The sequence below is a fragment of the Pogona vitticeps genome, chromosome 2 (assembly GCF_051106095.1).
Source record: "Pogona vitticeps strain Pit_001003342236 chromosome 2, PviZW2.1, whole genome shotgun sequence".
Taxonomy (NCBI): domain Eukaryota; kingdom Metazoa; phylum Chordata; class Lepidosauria; order Squamata; family Agamidae; genus Pogona; species Pogona vitticeps.
In genome coordinates, this window is record NC_135784.1 from 86,411,766 (window position 1) to 86,431,217 (window position 19,452).

General features: G+C 41.8%; 1 protein-coding gene across 3 annotated transcripts in view; it reads right to left on the reverse strand.

Annotated features, from left to right (window-relative positions):
• Window positions 1-19,452, reverse strand: part of UNC5A (unc-5 netrin receptor A) — a 110,274-nt gene that overhangs the window by 19,931 nt on the left and 70,891 nt on the right. Inside the window, exon 1 of one of the 3 annotated variants that reach the window (XM_020790854.3) lies at window positions 2,547-2,681. The exons of the other annotated variants lie outside the window; for them this stretch is intronic. Coding sequence (XP_020646513.2) covers window positions 2,547-2,571 — 25 coding nt within the window. The 5' untranslated portion in view covers window positions 2,572-2,681. Of the gene's footprint in view, window positions 1-2,546; window positions 2,682-19,452 lie in introns of those variants that run through there. 3 annotated transcript variants of the gene reach the window in all.

The following is a 19,452-nucleotide window of genomic DNA, read 5'->3' on the forward strand; positions in this document are numbered from 1 at the left end:
CATCTTCCTGGATGAACCCCAAATCCCCTGTTCAAAATCAAGCAGTCAATGTGTTATGTAGAGAAAAAAGAACAACCTGTTGGCATTACTGTAACTTGCAAACAGAACTGATGAACACATTTAAACCAGAGTTTGGGAAAGTTACTTTTTTTGGATGATAATTACTAGAGTCTTCCAGTGGTTTTTCAAAAGTTTGGTTGAGACTCCCATTTCTATGCCTTAAATTTTGCTCTGTCTCCTTTTGGGAAACCAAAAGTTCACTCTGAAAATAAGTGATAAAAAAAATAGCTGCAATTTATATTTCTGTAATTACAGCAATATAGCCAACAAGGTGCAGTGGTTAAAAATATGTCACTAAAACTCAGGAGACATGGGTTTAAGTCCCCAGTCAGCAACAAACTCATTTGGGGTTTACTTTGGGGCAGTCGATATCCTTCAGCCTAACCTATTTCAGGGGGTTATTATGAGGATAAAATGGCATCTTGTGTTCCTTGGAGAAAAAGCAAGATATAAACACAATTAATGGAGAAAGAGGGTGGCAATGGTAAAACCCACACCCTAGATATTTCACTTACATTGAAAGTATTTATGGTCACTGTAAGTTGGTTCCAACTTGGTCGCACATTACACAAAAATACTGACCAGTTTTGCCATTGGCTTTTGTTGGAGTAAAACGTAAAATTAGATTGGATCTATGTGGTTGGAGATTGTTACAAAATATCGGATTGTTGCCTATGCTTGGGAGGGAGCAGGCCATATGGTCAGAAACATAACAGCAATAAAATGTGCTGGTGCATAGACAACAAGGAACTTGAAATGAAAATATAATTATTCCTACATGTCTTTGATTCTGACTTACAGTGACCCTTCCCAGGGTATTCTACATATAGAGCACTCAGAAGCTATTTACCATTCCCATCTTCTGGGGGCGCTCTGGGACCGTACAGCTTGTCCAAGACCACACAGGCTGGCTGTTATTCTACAAGGCACAATACAGAATCAAACTCCTGACTCCACACCTAAGTGCTCCCCCTCACTGAGCTATACCACTAAAGGTGTTCGTTAGAGCACAGCTACACATTATAAGACTCCTGGCTTTGTAAGCCTGAAATCAATTTTAAAAATTCTTCATACATGATGTACAACTAAGCAGGGGCTTTTTTTGTTGTTGGAAGTTTTTTTTAAAAACACCCATGTTCTCTTTAATAAAATTATGAATGAGATTTATTATGAATCGCTTTGGCATGTGTGAATGCCTGAGTTGGAGTAAACACTGTCTGTGGGAATCTATAGGGTTTGCAAAAACAGGTGCCAAATACAAGAGGTTTTAGACTGCAGGATAACCTGCAGTCCCAAATCTCCCTCTTTAAAAAAGAAAACCTGCTTCTATTTTATCTTTGCATTGATCTAGCATTATGCCAGTTCAAAACTTTTTTAAAAAATGAGTATTAAAAATGTCATCATCCCTGCAGCTGCACTAGGCCTTTTGTGATTCCTTCTCCCCCCCCACACACACACTTCCTGGAAACTCCCTCTTGCCAGAAGGTGGACTCCTTATCAGATCTGCAGAACTCTTGGTGGTTGGAGAACGTGGGGCTGGCCGGCCTTCAGAGCATGGAGGAAGCACCACCGCCTACCCACCCTGTTCACCAGCCTGAAAAAAAGCCTTCATCAAGTGGAAGCCTTGGAGACTCCACTCTCCCTGTCTACTTACCACATACTATAAAGGCAAGACATGGGGATGTCATTTTCCATGAGGACACCTCCCCCCCACACAGAAACTATGGGATATTATATCGATATTAAAGAACTCAAACCAGCTCCCCATTTAACTCAACAGTCAAACCTTTAGTTTCAATTTTTTTTTTATTTTGCCACAGCACCAAATATATATAGGCTGCAATCCTACACTTAATTACCAGAGAGGAAGAGGGTAGTTGAATCCAAAGAGACTTACTTCTGCATGCATACATAGGATTGCACTATTCAATATCCAGATGCCCTATATTTGGATGATTTCTCGTGTTTCAAAGAGATACAGTGCTTAGTTACTATAATTTCAGAGGTTTTGAAAGCACTGACAAGGTTTTTAGATTCAATCCCATAATAAAAGAGAAGAACTGTTCGCTAACCAAATAGATACACTGGGGAAACGTGCTCGCATCTCCCAGACATATTGCGAAAACGGGCGTTAGTGCTACTCGCAAGACATAGCCATGTGCGATATGGAAGTCGCCCCTCTCCCGTGCCCTGCCACTGTGAGCCTCGCTTTCTTTCTCCCTCTCAATTCTTGCCTCTGCCTCTGCTTCTCCTCCTCCTCGGGGATACATCCCGGAGGGCCGCCCCCCCCCGCACCAGGCCTGCACAGCTGGGGCTGCTGCAAGAGGCTCCCCCATCCCTACCCCGCAGCCTCCACCGGGGCTAATCCATCACGGCAGGAAATGCTGCACGGCAGGCGCCCAGTGAACCTGCGCCGATCCCTCATGTCTGCATTTAACTGCTAATGAAAAAGAAATGTAGTGTGACCAATAAGGGACATAGCTCACTTCTCCGGGGGCCTCGTCTCGTCATGCCAGGCTGCGCTGATCCCGCTCCTTCCCCTCTGGCCCCCCTCTGCTCCACCAGCGCTGATTGCCGCCGCCGCCGCCGGAGGACTCGGCGCCTGGGCCGGGCAGGGCAAGGCGGGGCCTCCCCCCCCCTCGGCGGCACCCGGGCCGGGCTGAGCAAGAAGAGGGTCCCACCTGTCAAGCGGAGGGCCTGGGGGTGGGGATTGGGGGGCAAGCGGGGCCTCTTTCCTTAGACTCAGGGGGGCAGCTCGGCTCCCCCTCCTCGCCAGGCAGCCGCCAAAGAGGCCTTAGACGTGAGGTGGGGGGGGGGGAAGGGCGAGTTGCCAGGCCACACAAAACGCACTGCCAAATGAATCCCTCCCAGCTGGAGCTTCTCCCCTTGCATCCGCAGCTTCTGCTTCTCACTTCCCCAGCCTCCTCATCTCGTCTCTGCCGTCGTTTGTTTCTCCTCACTTCTTCGTCAGCAGGAAGACTTGATGTAAGGGGGCACAGGCCTCCCCGGCTTTTAATGTTTGTACGGGTATAAACGGGAATTTACAGCTCTTGCAGGTACTCTTATTCCTGCGGCATTACAGTGTGATAAAGAAAGCCTGCTAAAAATCCAGGTTTGTAAGCAATCGTTAAAGGTACAAGAGAGCCCCATCTTTCTTTCCATGGGGCGCCCTACCCATAAGGCTCAACCCCCTTTTGTTGCTACTCTACCTTGGTATTTTGCCTCCCCCACCCTCTCCCCCTCATTACTTCTGAGGCCTCAAGCCAGTCAGCTGCTATTTCCATGCCCTCCTCGCCCAACTCAGCCTCACTCCCTCAACGGCAGTACAATCACCTGTCAGCATCAATACCTCTTCTTAAGCTTCATAGTGTGTCTCCAAGAGAAAGTTCATGATATTGTACACTGTTAAATATACAGTACAGGAGGTTCCTGAATTCTAACCCCTCCCCATGACAGACAGACAGACAGACAGACAGACAGACAGAGGTAAGGCCTGCCCAAGATGTTTTGCTTCTTGAGGAAGAGTAGCAAATGTCAGAAACCACCACCACCACCCCTACATCCAATGAATTATCAATAGCATCTAAAGCCAGTCACACTATTTTGACAAATGAATCAGAATATTCTATAAGTAGCTCTTCCCAGCATGGAGACAATAAATAACTACCCATTTTCTGCCCTTCCATAATACTCAAAATCTGCTGGCTGACGCAGGCACTCCTTCCTACCTACTACTAAGGCTGAAACTGCAAATGGAAAAGGAGCAATTCTGTGTCCAGTGATCCCATACTATTGGGGAGTATTTAGACCATGTGGATAAGCTTCATCCTTTGTGTTTCTCCCACCACATGACACATTACATTACGTGATACCTTCACATGTTTTGCCATTAGAGTGAGCAGCAATTCTAGATGGTATATGAAAGATGTAAGAAAAACGTTGGAATCGTCCTCCCACTGCTGCACTGCAGTTCCAATCTGATTCTACTCCGTACCAATTCTATTTGGCTTTTTAAAAAAAACAATAACATGGAGATCTGATTTCCTGCCATCTAATCTAGATTGACCCTTAGATAAGGGGATTCTGGGCTCATATGATCACTGTGCTTTTATAACAGTTTTATTGTAATCTGCAGTTTACATTTTATTGTATGCTTAATGTAAAACAACAACATATAAACCACACAAGCAAGCATTCTACATCAGCCACAATTTGGAGTATGAGTTTGCACCAGTCACACTCTCTTGGATTAACTCACAAGGTTGTTGTGACAATGAAGTATGAAATAGGAGACCCATTTACTGTATCTTTAGCTCACTGAAATAAAGATAGGAGATACATCTAATTAACAAACAAAGAAATATGCTGACCTGGTACTTATTTGAGAGTGGGATAAAAGTATAATACTATAGAAGAAATAAGCAGCAATGTTTTGGTTAGCTGTGCTCTCAAGATCCGTCTGCTGAAGGGAGCAGATTTTATTTCCATTCTACAGATCAGAAAAAGGTTTAAGAAAAATGTCTTACTCATGAGCATGCCAAACATCTGCAGCAGAAAGTTGGCTCGAAACCCACCTCAGGTATTTTCAGTCCTAGTTCAATAGTCTGCCTAGATCTCCAAACTTAGATTAATCTAATCAGTAGATCAATTGAATAAGCTTTAACCACAGGTTAACATTTGCTCCTGATTAACTTGTGAGGCTGAGATGCTTGACAGTCTCTCCTACCTGATGTGGGAGCCTGGTTTTGTCCCAAAGCAGGCAGGACAGTTGGATGTACAAAGGACGTTGTGGGGTGGTAGGGATGAAAATTCAATAGATGTGTCCCCACTTGGTGCCATAGGTTTGAAAAAAGAGCCATATCCTCTGAGTGGATTTGCAGGTGGCATGCTGCAGTTGCACCAACACATCATCTCCTTCCTCCCTGGGGCAAACGTAGTTAACATAAACCTTAGAAGTGACTTTTCTTCTGGTCTGTATCTAAAACTAGCAGATATTCTTCATCCTGGGGTGAAGCCTGTAAGTCTGCAGCTTTTCTTTCTAGTAGACACTGTAAACAGTGACAGCGCATTGGTAGTGTCAGTGCCAATACCTCTTTTGAATCTGGATCCTTAGCATGGATGTGATTTGAACTTATTAAGATATGCTTTGGCTCTAATGTGTTGCTATCATAAGGAATATTATTTACTAGACTGTCAAACTGATGAGAAAGAGCACACATTAAAGACAGCTTTTCCTCCTAATGTTGCGTGGCAGTGGTTTTGCTTATTAGATTGTAAGCTAAGCAATTTTACAAGAAATGATGTCCTTTCTTGTCTGATTTCCAAAAGAATAGATAGACATTTTCATGATACACAAGTCCATCTAAACATTCTGGATCTCGCATATGCACATATAATTATGCCTGTGTGAGACATATACCTTGTCTTTCCCCAGATAGTATTCTGTACAGCAGGACTTCGCACTCAGTGTAACTCTGTGTTTTTAATTGTGCTTTAGTTTGTGGTTGCTTTTAAGGTTTTGTGTGGAATTATAATATGGTATTATAGCTATGAAAAAAAATAGTAACTAAGATAAAGTAAGACAGGCTGAAATCCTATTGAGTAGCTATGCTATGTAACTCAACATTAGGAGCAACTGTGCCAAGGCAGAAATGCTATTTACGAAGCACGTCTGCCAGCATATTGCATAGTTGGTTGAAATGGGAACCACCCAACCGATTGCGCAATTGGAGTGGAATGCCCAGCACATTTAAGCAGCGTAATGTTATGTTGTAACTCAACAACAAGGATTCCAGCCATTACAGTATAAACAAATAAAATGCATTATTTTCTTAGGAGCATGCACTCCATTTTGGCTCTCCATGTACAGATGGACACTACATATTTTGGCTAGCCATCTGTTCACAACCAGAACTGTTCCTCTCTCATGCTCAGATGCAACGGAAAATATATATATAGCTACTATTCATGCTATTGAAGAAAAGTTAAAAGTGGAACTAATTATCTTTCAGTGGCTGTATTATCATCCCACTGCCTCTTCATTGGAGCAATTCCCTGTCCTTGATTGTAGTTGCCCAAATATGATTGAAACAGAGGAGTCCTGCTCCAAGCCAATGCAGCCACAATATTCCAAGGAAAGGCTCTATGATGCCAGTGGGCAAGGTTTGCTGCTTCTTTGAAGGCCCTCAGGCCTTGCTTCCTGCTGCATAAATTCCAGTTTCTCGTGGTGCATTGCATCATTTCAAAGAAAGCAGGCTTATACCAAGTTAGACTATGTATTCAGCTAGCCCAGTATTATCTATTGCCACTTTCCCCACCACTATTGCTCTTCAGATATATTAGACTACACATCCTATCACCTTTTAGCAGCTGTGGAAGATGGAAGTTATAGGTTGATCTATTTCAGTGGTTCTTAACCTTTTTGAAAGAAACGCCCCCTTGAGCCATTGAAGAAGTTATCATTGCCCCCTCCCCATGGCGATATCTTTCTTATTTATTTATTTATTTATTTATTTATTTATTTATTTATTTATTTATTTATTTATTTATTTATTTATTTATTTATTTATTTATTTATTTATTTATTTATTTATTTATTTATATTTAAGACACTTAAATCCAATGACCCCTGAAAATAAAATTCAATTGCAAGAAAATGAAATGCCCGGGGGGAAAAAACAGTAACATTTAAGTGAATTTTGAGATGCAAAAAGAAATATAAAAAGGGCTTAAAAACAAACCGCAATGCAGGAACTAAAAATTTCAAGATCAAAACTCTGAAATTAAATTAAGATTCAAGGAAAATACATATTCATGCACACTATAAAAAGGGTTAAAAAGACACAAAATTTTTACAGAAGGAAAGCAACAAAAATCAGAGCTACAAATTATATACAGTGGTGCCCTGCTTGACGATTACCCCGCTCCATGACGAATCCGCTTTACAATGAGTTTTTTGTGATTGCAATAGCGATCACAAAACAATGTTTAAATGGGGGAAATCCACTTTACGACGATTGGTTCCCTGCTTCGGGAACCGATTTTTCGCTTAATAATGGTTTTGAAACAGCTGATCGATGGGTCACAAAATGGCTCCCCGCTGTGCAAAATGGCTCCCCGCTGTGTTTAGGACTGATTGCTCGCTTTACAGGCACCAGAAAATGTCCTCCCTATGGAGGATCTTCACTGGACGATGAGGTATTTTCCCCATTAGAATAAATTAACCAGTTTTTAATGCATTTAATGGGTTTTTTACTTTCGCTTGATGATGATTTTGCTGTACAGCGATTTTGCTGGAACGGATTATTGTCATCAAGCGAGGCACCACTGTATATATATCTCTACACAAAAAGTTTACACGAAGAGCACAAAAAATTTGAAATCATAAAACTGAGAAATCAAAATATAATATCGAACTGAAGTGCACATTAAAAAGTACAGTACTATACAAAGAGAAACACAAAATGTTTTACAGAGCACAACAAGAATTCAAAAGCGAACCAAACATTGTCACACTGTATAAGAACAAAGGAGACAGGAGCGACTGCAATAACTACCCTGGCATCTCTCTTCTCAGCGTTGCTTGCCCATGTTGTGCTGAAGAGACTGCAGGTCCTTGCAGACAGAGTCTTTCCAGAATCACAGTGTGGATTGCGAGCTAATAGATCCACCACTGCCATGGTATTCTCCCTCAGACAGTTGCAGGAGAAATGTAGGGAACAACAACAGCCACTCTTTGTGGCCTTCATAGATCTCACAAAGCCCTTTGATTTGGTTAGCAGGGAGGGGCTTTTTAAAATACTTCCCAAGATTGGATGTCGACCTTGACTCCTTAACATCATCAGGTCCTTTCATGGGGGAATGAAGGGCACCGTAGTTTTTGATGCCTCAACATCAGATCCTTTTGACATCGGATTCCAAAATATCTCCTGTATGAAGAATTAGTGCAGCGAAATCGCCCCAGAGGGAGACCCCAGCTGCGATACAAGGATATCTGCAAGCAGGATCTGAAGGCCTTAGGAATGGACCTCAACAGATTGGAAACCTTGACATTTGAGTGTTCAGTCTGGAGGCAGGCGTTGCATCACAGCCTCTCCCAATTTGAAGTGACCCTTGTCCAGCAGGCCGAGGCAAAGAGGAAGTCACAAAAGCAGCAAAATCAGGGAGCTGGACAGGGGACAGACTGTATTTGTCTTCAGTGTGGAAGGGATGGTCACTCTCAAATTGGCCTTCTCAGCCACACTAGATGCTGTTCCAAGTCCTCCATACAGAGCAATATACCATAGTCTCTCAAGACTGAACGATGCCTAATCAATCAATCACCAATGGACAAAACACAAAACAAGACATGAAAATGAAAAAAGGGTGCTGAGGTTTTTATCCAGTGGAAGTCACTCCACTGATAGAAGGAACTGTCCCCTTTCAAAAGAGGGAAGGAGACAGTTTTCAGTGATGCCCCTCCCTCTTGCAGACCACTTCAGATCTGCTGTTAAGTGTGAGTTGGGTAACTGAGTTTGGTGTCGTGGCAATGGAGAATGAGGGCAGCACAGGAGAAAGAAAATTAAGGTAGGGAAGCAGCCTAATTTCTCCTTCCACCAGCAAGATGATCCTTACTGGACACAAGCCTGTGTATTCCAAAGCTTGAAAAATGCAGCTTGATAAAAGCTTCACTTTATCTTCCACAAACTACCTCTGATACTAAAGGGTGGCAATGAAAAACAATATGTCTCCATGGCTTCTGGCCACATCCTGATGAAAACATAGCCAGGACTATGTAATAATGGCCCATTCTAGTTTCACCAAAAGACTTAGTCTTCATACTGACCAATAATATGTCAGCTAGCATATTATTGTCATTGCTGGCAACAATATGCTAGCAGTTGGTTTTGTCACTTCAGCTACAAGTCGTAACAGAATTTTAAGAATCGGAGAATCTTAGAATAATAGAGTATTTGTTTGAAAGGAAAGGAATATTGATTTTGCTGCTGTCTGAACCCTAAATTCAAGATAGCAACCCACTTGGGTCTCAAAATAATTTTTTTGAAAAAGCAGAGCAATGTTAGAGAGAAATTCTGTAGATAGTAGACTTTATATTAAGGAAATAGAGAAGCAAATTAGGGTTGTATATTGCCTTGTAGCAGTTTAAAATTCTTTTTTTAAATTCAGTGAGCAGCACCACGGCTGCAGCTGCCTTCATAGGTTTGGTTTGCTCCAGCGCCCCCCTACCGCCCCCTTCTGTTCCACCGCCCCCACACCGCCCCTTTTCGTTCTACCGCCCCCCTGAAAAATGAAATTGCCCCCTGGGGGGCATTATCGCCCACGTTAAGAACCACTGATCTATTTCAACTGGTAATAGTAACTATCCAGGGTCAGGAAGGCCTTTACTATCATCTGTTTCCTGATGTTTTTTCAAGAGCATGTGAATGTTGTTGCTATTAGTTTGGACAATAGCTCTCAGAATACCCCAGAATCTAGAGAGATTCTCCCAGGTATAGTTCAAAAATAGCCCCAAAAGTAACTTTTCCCAGTTTTGCATTTTGTTGTTTCAAACTGAGCCCAAATCAGCCTCCTTATCTTCACTAAGGCCAACATTTTAAGAAGTCTTGCTTGTAGCATTTGGACACTGATTCTTGCTTTCATGTATCTTTCCCTTTCCCTTCCACATTAGTGACTTCCTTAAAGTAGTTTGATTCATTCTGCTGCATTGCATAGAATACCTGGCCCTGCTGTTCTTTCTAACTGGAGATGCCATGGATTTAACCTGGGACTTTCTACATATAAAGTAGGTGTGCTCAACTGAATTATGGTCTCATGTGATGAGTGAATACATCATCCCTGATGCCCTCAACTGCTATCATTCCTTTAAGCCATCTAATGGCTACTTTCCCCCCCATGGCTTTGAAGTGCTTCATGCTTCTAAAGGACATATTGCAATGTAAGGGGAGATTTCAAATCCCAAGGGAGAGAAGAGTCTGGAGACATATTATGGAAGATAAGAATATGGAGGGAAAATTCTCAAGCTCTCTCCCCCAGCCTGAGGGATTGGGCTTTCCCCTCCAGCAACAGCTAATAAAACTGAGTCCTAAATAAGCATTTGATTAACAAATGCTAAAGCGGCGATTGTGTCACTGTGCAGAGCTGTAATTGCTGCTGATAATTGGCTGCTTAGAATTTAATAAGCAATTAAACAGAATGGAATTCAGGGGAATTAACTCTGAGCATGCTCTCTGCCTGCTCTCCACCCACACTTTTTACCTGCTACCTACATATCCCATTCCCAATATGCTCCAAATCCACCAACTTCCTTCCTACTAGCTCCCCCCATTATACTGTCTTCTTCACCTGCAAGTTTATCATGAGCTCTCCTCATGCCAGAGTTCCTCTGTGCCCCAGAAAGTATTAAAAGCCTGAAAACAGAGTGTTTTCATTTACATTTCTATTCAGGCTTCCAGTTTTTTCAGTCTACCTACATGCTTCCTACTGGTTCCTCATGCCAGACTTCTCATATGTGCAATGCAAGCATGCCTGACTCGAATTGTCTCATCTCTTGGTGCTCTTGTTATAGAATCACATCGTACCAGTTCTCCACTGTGTTCCCAAGTCCCCTTCAACCACAAACCACACCAGCCACCTCTCAATTTAGTTTCCTTGTAGACATTCAGTCCATACTCTTGTGCACTCTCCCACATGGAACTTCAGGTTCTGAAATACACTGTCTGTATTACCATGTGCATTTCACACAGTACCTGCATTATCTCTCAACTTTATCTTGAACATTGTACCAAAATATGTTGGTTAGACATGCCTTCAACAAACTGGTGTCCTCTGTGTATATTGGGCTAAAGTCCTCATCACTTGTCAGTGTGGCCAATAATCAGTCTGGAAGTTTTACACCAATTTATCTTGGGGAAGAAATATTAGAGTGCTGGGCAGGAGAAATCCAGATTCAGATCAGTGATAGACAAACTGAATCCATGACAGTATGGAATCTGGCAGCTCTGCTACAAAGCCACCATTTTAAACATAAAGAAAATACTCTCATGCAGTATATTCTTGCAAAACATATTGGAATTTCCATATGTGTCTCTCCAATGTCTGCCTTATGTAGTATGACATCCACCCCTTGGGTCATGACATGTCATAGCTCACAAATACATCCTTCTCTGATTGGCCATTGACATACAGTATTTGAATTTCCTGCTCTTTTCCCCTGCCCCTGTTCTTAAGTGGAAGCTCTGGTCGCAAGTCGAAGCAAAATTTTGTGACCGGAGCTGTTCATAAGTCGAAATGTTCATAAGTAGGAGGCATTCGTAAGTTGAGGCACCACTGTATGTGCTTGGCTTATAATAATGAGTAAATAATTCCTGAACATGTGCAGGAAGAGGACATGTCCTTTTCCAGTAGTAAGACTGACAACATGCAAAATCTTAGCATATACAAATATGGCAGTTTAGCTGTTTACTTAATCCCAACCTCATAGATTGCTCAGAACCAGAGAAGAAGAAAACAATTTATATTAAATCTTGATTTAATTACAGAGATGTTAAAGTTCAGGGTAGTATTACCTATGGGAATTATGGACATGCTAGATGTAACATTCAGACTGACTATTGCATTTCAGCCATGGCGGCATCACTAGGTGAAGGAACCTTGTGGTGCAGTGGTTAAACTGCAGCACTGCAGCCAAAACTGTGCTCATGACCCAAGTTCAATCCCAAGTAGCCAGCTCCAGGTTGTCTCAACCTTCTATCCTTCCAAGATCAGTACAGTGGTGCCTCGCTTAGCGATGTAAATTCGTTCCAAAAAAATCGCTGCTAAGCGATTTCATTGCTAAGCAAAATGCAGTTTCCCATTGAAATGCATTGAAAACAGATAATCCGTTCCAATAGGAATGGATTGCCGTCCTTAAGCGAAAATCGCCATAGGAAACATCGCTAAGCGAAATGCAGTTCCCCAACTGAAATGAATTGAAACCTATTCAGTGCATCTCAATGGGGGAAAAAATACAACAACAAATTCAAAAAGAGTCAGAACAAAGTCAAATTTGGTTAACAAAGGGTTTATTAAGTGCACTTTATGATTTCAAACATTTTAAGCAGTAAACTTTAATTTTATAAATAACAGAAAAACATTTTAAAAAAGCAAACATGAGGCTGTTTAAACCATCGTTAAGCGAAACAGGGGACCCAAAATTTAATTGCTATGCAAAGCATGGTCCCAAGCATCGCTAAGCGAAAATCGCCCATAGGGACCATCGCTAAATGAAGCACAAAAACACTCCGAAAAAGTTGTCGCTAAGCAATTTCATCGCTAAACGGAGCACCCGTTAAGCGAGGCACCCAGATTGCTGGGGGGGGTTTGGAATGCCTGGTCTGTATAAATAAATTGTAAACCATCTAGAGAGTGAGGAGGAGGAGGAGAAGGATTTAAATGTAACATATAAATAAATTTGCAACTAAACCAATGTTAGAAACAGCTGATTAGAAATCAATGAATATTTACCAAGTGTTTAAAGAAAAGAGTGAGAGCAACCTTAAATAATTTAATCATTGATCACAAAAATATAGAATGTGCACATGCCTTTATGTTCTTAAGGGCAGAAAAGTCCTGTTCTATTGCAGCCAGATGCTTTTTGTCTGTTATTCTTTGTTCAACAGCCCCAGGAAACTGACAAACAGGGTATGAAGGCAAGAGCATTCCCTTGTTTTCTGCCCCCAGTATCTGGTATTCAGGGGTATACCTGGAGGTTCTATTTTAGTTACCATGGTTATCAACATTTTCCCATTTAGATGCACATGCACCTGAAAGAGGCCTTTCCTTTCCAAGCTAATTTGCATTCCTAAAGGAGCCTATTTATATTCAGTATGGTGAGTTCTGTTATCCATTGGCTGAAATCCAGTAAGTTGCAACTACTGTAGAGTAGACCCATTGAATCAGTGGGGATGTGGTAAATTAACTCCTTGTAAGTTCCACTGATTCAATAGTGGATTTTTGTGACTTAACAATAGTTGTGACTTTGTGTCGATTTTGATTATGAAATCTAGCTGAAGATGTATACAAATCCTATCAAGTTGTGCATAATTGCAAAATCAGGCTTTAATTTGCATGGAAATAAGGAACAATATAGCTAAGGAAATTATGGAATCTTGTTTGGGGATTTTGAAAGAAAGACTGGATAGCTATCATACTTACAATAGGTATGGGTTATCTTGCCTTAAGTGAGATGGACCATTGAATCAAGTCAATGTTTTTTTATTTTACTGTGTTTCCCCAAAAATAAGACAGGGTCTTATATTAATTTTTGCTCTGAAAACACACTAGGGCTTATTTGCAGGGGATTTTTTTTCATGTACAACAATCTATTTATTCAAATACAGTCATGTCATCTTCTTCTTGTTGCTGCGCAATTGTGGATGGTGGGCTTTCAATTAACTGGGGCTTATTTTGGGAATAGGGCTTATATTAGGAGCATCCTAAAAAAATCATACCAGAGCTTATTTTCAGGTTAGGTCTTATTTTCAGGGAAACAGTATATGTCCTAGATTTAAAAACTACTGTAAGAATGTTCTAGGTTCCAGAAAATGCACCAGACATGTGTAAACAAGTCTTTGCCTTTTGGTTTCAATGTTTTTCTCTGAAGAAGATTGTTCTCTTCCTCCTCCTATTGGTCTTTTAATTCTGTAGTTCACAGATAATATACTTCTCAATAAGGAACCATTAATATGTTAATTCCATTCTAGGAAATGCAACAGAGAGTGAGAAAAAGGGATAGAGAATGTTGCGCCTCAGATTTCTGGCTTCATCATTTGGACGCTCCTGTTTTAGTTTACTTGTTTGGGGTACTGGACATGTCTCAAGAGATTAGGCTTACTTGCTGTGGGTACGGGCATTGGCTGTTCGTAGTTGTAACCTGCTGATTCCTCCTGGACACATCAGAGTTCCCTCTTTCATAAACAATTCAGAAATGCAGCATGAAGGTTAAAGCTCTGTGTTATGAATCTTTTGTCTTATAGCACAAGTCTGATTTGGTATTTGATCCAAACATTGATACGTTGGGAGGTGCAGCTTCAAACATGGTATTAATAAATGAATTTCTAGTCCTTATGTGAAGAAAAGATTGAAAATTTGTGGGCTTTTCCACCAAGTTAGGGAGAAGGGGCACTAGCTGTAAGCATGAACATCTTGTTGGCATGTAGATATGGAGGAAGGGGGTCTTCAGTGCACAACTATATATTCTGTCCTCTGCCTCCTTTCCTCAAGAAGTGGGAAGCTCAGGGTAGCTTTTATAGGGTTCTTTTCTTTACAGGGAAAAACACTAAAGCCTTCTGATAGACTAATCTTCCCTCTTACCAATGTACAGGAAAGCTGGGCTACAAAATGAGAGAAGCAGTGTCGGTCCCAAGTGCAGACTGTCTCTGCCAATCCAAATGTGATTTTCAGTTCTTCTTGCACATCTTTTACCTGGGAAACCTATTCAGCTCCAACTCTAAGTGAGAAGGTCTAGCTCAGGTTATATTTACAGTGGGGTCTTGACTTAAGAACGGCTTGAGTTAAGAACATTTTGACTTAAGAACCACTCTCATAGGAAAATATTGACTTGACTTAAGTACTTAGATTTGAGTTAAGAACTGAAAAAAAAACCACGTGGGAGGCAGGGAAAGTGCAAAATGTGAACTTTCAGTTAACTGTTGGCCAGTGAAAAGGGTGCCTGTCTGCTTCCTGACTCGTCCCAGCGTTTAGAGAGTGGATTGGGAGACAGTCTTCGGACTGCCTGGTCCTGTACTGCCTGGACTGTATTTTCCCTGCCTTCCCTGAACCTTTCTTGACCTAAGAAAAAAAGAAACAAAATATTCCCCTCTAGTGGTCGAAGGCAGAATAGCAGCTTCCCATTAGTTTCTATGGACGGAAAAGAGCAGATACGGATCAAATGGTTCTCAATGCATTCCTATGGGAAATGCAGATTTGACCTGAGAACTTTTTGACTTGAGAACCGCCTTCCAATACGGATTATGTTCTCAAGTCAAGACCCCACTGTATTAGAGATGGGGATATTCATATTTGTATACGAATACCCCCATCTCTATTTATGATATTTGGGGGGGGGGGGAATGGCTTCTAGAAACACTATTCGTTCTCCTTTGTCTACTGCAAATGAATAGAACCATTTAAAAACTTAACATGATGCTCCTTAATTTTGCATAATCCAACAACATGGCTAAGTAGCCCAGAACAACATGATGCACTAGCCCAGCTTTCTCCAATCTGGTTCTCTCTGAATTTGTTGAATTCATTTGGTAGAACATCCCTCCCAGAGTATCACCCTTCCTGCTTCCAGCTTGGCAACCCAATACATCTGGAGGCTAACAGGTTGGAGAAGGCGGCACAAAACTCCACTACGTATTCCCTTATTCTCTCTATTGCTATCTTCTCCTTGTTCAATTCTCTTTGAAACAAAACAAGATAGAAAGGTTTATTGAAAAGTTGCTGTGCATATTTTTTTCTTTATTCTCCAAAATACAAACACTATATCAAAATAATTAATATATCTCACAGTAGCTTGCTAACAGTTGGTTCCATGTATAATGACAATGTGTTACTGTTTTGAAGTATCTCAGAAAATAAATAACAACATATAACAGCTAAAACTTTTACAATATACCCTTGAATAATCTTTCATCAAAATTAGCTCTTGGAAGCAAACAAGTGTAAATGTCGGCACAGGTATGTATGTATGTATGTATGTATGTATGTATGTATGTATGTATGTATGTATGTATGTATGTATGTATGTATGTATGTATGTATGTATGTATGTATGTATGTATGTATGTATGTATGTATGTATGTATGTATGTATGTATGTGTATGTTTTGACTGCAGAATTCTGTCTTTCTGGATCATAATTTATGTGGCGGGAATGATGGCTTATCAGCTAGCTCACAGTTATAAGTGTGGCCTCATTACTATTAGCCTCAGAAGGAAACCTAAGCCCATTGTCTGGAATTAAACCTATCATACAGTTGAGCCCTATAAACCCAACTGGGCTGTCGCCTCAAAAATTCAGCCACCTCTTTGCCTCTGTGAAAAACATGACACTTCCCATGATTCCTTGTGATTCCCCAGGTTTCCACCTATGAGGAATGAAATTCTTTACACCTTTCTAGATTTGGAAGGGAAGTGGAAGGGAAATAACCCAGTGCATTGGAGGAGAAGCACTGAACATTAAATCCTGAGCACAGGGTTGCGCAGAAGAGAGGAGGTGGTATGACTCACACTGGAAATAACTAAACTTCCCCTCAGAAGTGCAGAAGCTCTGCACTGTTTGAGTGATCTTTGCCACAGAGGATTGTTTATTAAACTGTTTGACAGCAGGAAAAAAACTGTGGCTAAGGCAAACTCCTTCGCCACAGAAAGGCCAGCTGACTAAACTGGGAGAAGCTACGAAGCTGTAGAAACTGGCATTTTATGTTCATCGGGGAGAGAAGCAGAGGGAGCGATTAAATATAGAATCATTTGTGAGTAAGTGGAAATTATTTTTCAACTACTGCAATAACATACAAGGGGTAGGCTTAGTCTCAAAATCATGTACTGTATTCAGTGTGTTTTCAATAACTGGGGGCAGTCAGTCCCTGCTGTAGTCCCTCTGCTACAAATTTCCTATTGAGCACAGAATAAAAGGGGAAAACAGCTGGGTCCATGAACAGCAGAAGCACCACTGCTTCCACCTTTTTTATCTCCTCAGAGTAAAGCAGAAATCTGCACTGTGTGGCCCTTCAGATGCTGGACTACAACTCCCAGCGGTCCTAGCCAGCATTGCGGGAAGACAACAAGGAAGCTCTTATACCCCTGCTGAAGGAGGGCCACTTGTTCCCCTTCCAGATTGACCTTCCTCCATATTTCAAGCCAAGGCTTATATGAAATGAAGGTTCACAAGTCTCAGTGCTGGAACACCAGGCCCTGACTCATTCCAAATGGTGTAATGGGCTCCGTTGTATGAACCCAATGACTCTCTTTGCAGTCCCTTCCTCTTATGGCTTTTAAGTACGCCAAGACTACACAAGCATAAGGTACATAAAAACACCTCTGTGCTTAGCAAGTGAGCCCTGGTACCAGCAGGGAATGGCTGCAGAGACATTCCCAAGCTTTAAAGTTACCTCAGTTAGATTTGAGCACTGATCACCCTGAGATTTGCCTCTCCAGTGGAGACCTAAAGAAGGATAGCAGATCCCTCTGCTCAACATGGGGCTATTACTAATGCATTGTACCTAAAGCCCGTTGGCTTATTTGGGCAGAAGAGGCAAAATAAATCACATTTCTAGCAATAAAAACAGCAAATTAAACAACTAACAGTTTGCTGATTTTTCATGACACTCTGAATCTTCTGCCCAAGGCAACTGCCTCACTTTGCTGGTTCTATGCATGGATGTCATCGTTTTTGTACGCTGGGTCTTGGTTTACTTCCTTTGAAGCACCTGCTCTCTGCTTAACCTTCTTTCTGCTGTCCCAGTAATATCAGGCCTCTTTCTTTCCTTGCCCCATAGTAACTGAGCAAGCATTCAAGACACAGCCACTTCTGTCTAAATTACGTATTTGCTTACTAAACCCACATCTAACATTTGTGCAGACGTGTGAATTTCTGCAGGCATGGCTCATCCACAACCTAATTCCTTGCATCTTCCCCAGCAACCCAGAAGAGGGCAGTGTGGATTAGTGTGCACAGCTCCTTTGCTGAGTTGGATCCCGGACACCCACTGGACCCCTGTATCATCCAGATGTGTGTTAATGGCACTGGCCACTTTTTGCAGCTGCTAAAGAGATGCCTTCAGGGACATGAGGGCACCCCTTGTTTTAGGCAGCTCCCAGGAAGCCAACCTGCCCAGCAATTGCACCCTACTCACGTCTGGCTGCCTAGTGTAGTAAGGTGTTGCAGCTAATTTACGTGGGGAAGATAAACGGCGCCATAACGCTCCGGTTATTACCCCTCAGCACTTTTACAGCATTGCTGGCAATTAATTTAATTAAAACCCCTGTCCTGGATATAAAGGCATTTCATAACTCACTGATTTAACAACTTGCAGCCCCCCACCCCATTCCCTAGCCCCGCTGCCTGCAGCTTGTGAGAGGGGGGAGCATGCTTACATATAGAGAAGGAATTATGTTCAACTTCCTATCAGGCAAACCTATGATAAAACACAGAGATAAGAAAGTATGCTGCTTCATGTACGTGCAAATGGATATACACACACACACATACACAGAGAGATGAACACAGAATTCTCACCAAAGTGCACAACAGCAAACACAAAAGTGCATGTAGATACAGGACCAAGAATGCACCTACAAACATGGGAGGCACTGCGTGACAGTACATGACAGCCAGAGGGTTCTGAAATAAAATGCAAGAACTATGTGATCCTTCTGCCAAACACACACTTGATGATCTGAAACAGTGACTTAAAATAGACAAATTGGTTTGCACACAGCCATTTCACTCACATTATCAAACACCTCAATGGCAATCTTGAATTATAAGGCCTCCCGTGGTCTCACACAAACACATCCTGTACATCTGCCCAGTCCATCTAGTGCTGGGCAAGTTAGCTCCGGGCAGAAACATCATCTTATTGGAAACTAATTTATACATGCCATTTACTCCTCTTCTTCCCCCTCCTCCAGCACTACATTATGGCAATAAAGTGCAATATGCCGTTTTCTTGTACTCCCCATGCCTAGCTAAGCCCTCTTTTTCCTGGCAAAAGGAAAGAGCACCTGGCAGTATAAGAGCACTTTTGCGGAGGCCTGTGCTTTTTAATCCCACTACCATACAAAGCGAATTTAACAGCCTCTAAAATTGGGCAGTCAGCTTTGTCACAAAAACTAATGCAGGCAATCTAGCACAAAAATACAAGCTACAGGCCCTGTAAGAATGAATGACTAAAAGAAAGCTTAGAGAGAGATGTAAAAGTTGAAGACTGTGGATCCTAGCAGAAGCCAGGTCAGGTAGGTTGGGCTGAGACACCATAACCCCTGATGTGAACCGTTAGGAAGCCGCTGCAGGTTGGTAGTAGGTGTATTGACAGTACCGTGTGTTATATACACTGTTGTGTGGAATTTGATCTCTCTGTCACTGTCTCTGTCTCTGTCTCTGTCTCTCTCTGTGTGTGTGTGTGTGCAAGCGTGCAGAAATATTCATACAGAAAGTAATGCAGAGCTGGAAATATAGAAAATATGCAAAAAGACTAGACTGAGTGGTATTGGCAGAGGTGCAGGGTGTCACAGAGAGGGAATTAAAATGATAAGGTGCTGGCCAAGTGGGAAATGATGGTTCTCTGGGAAACTGCATGGCTATAACCAAACTATAGAATGAATATCTCAGTAGGGGAAATGGCATTA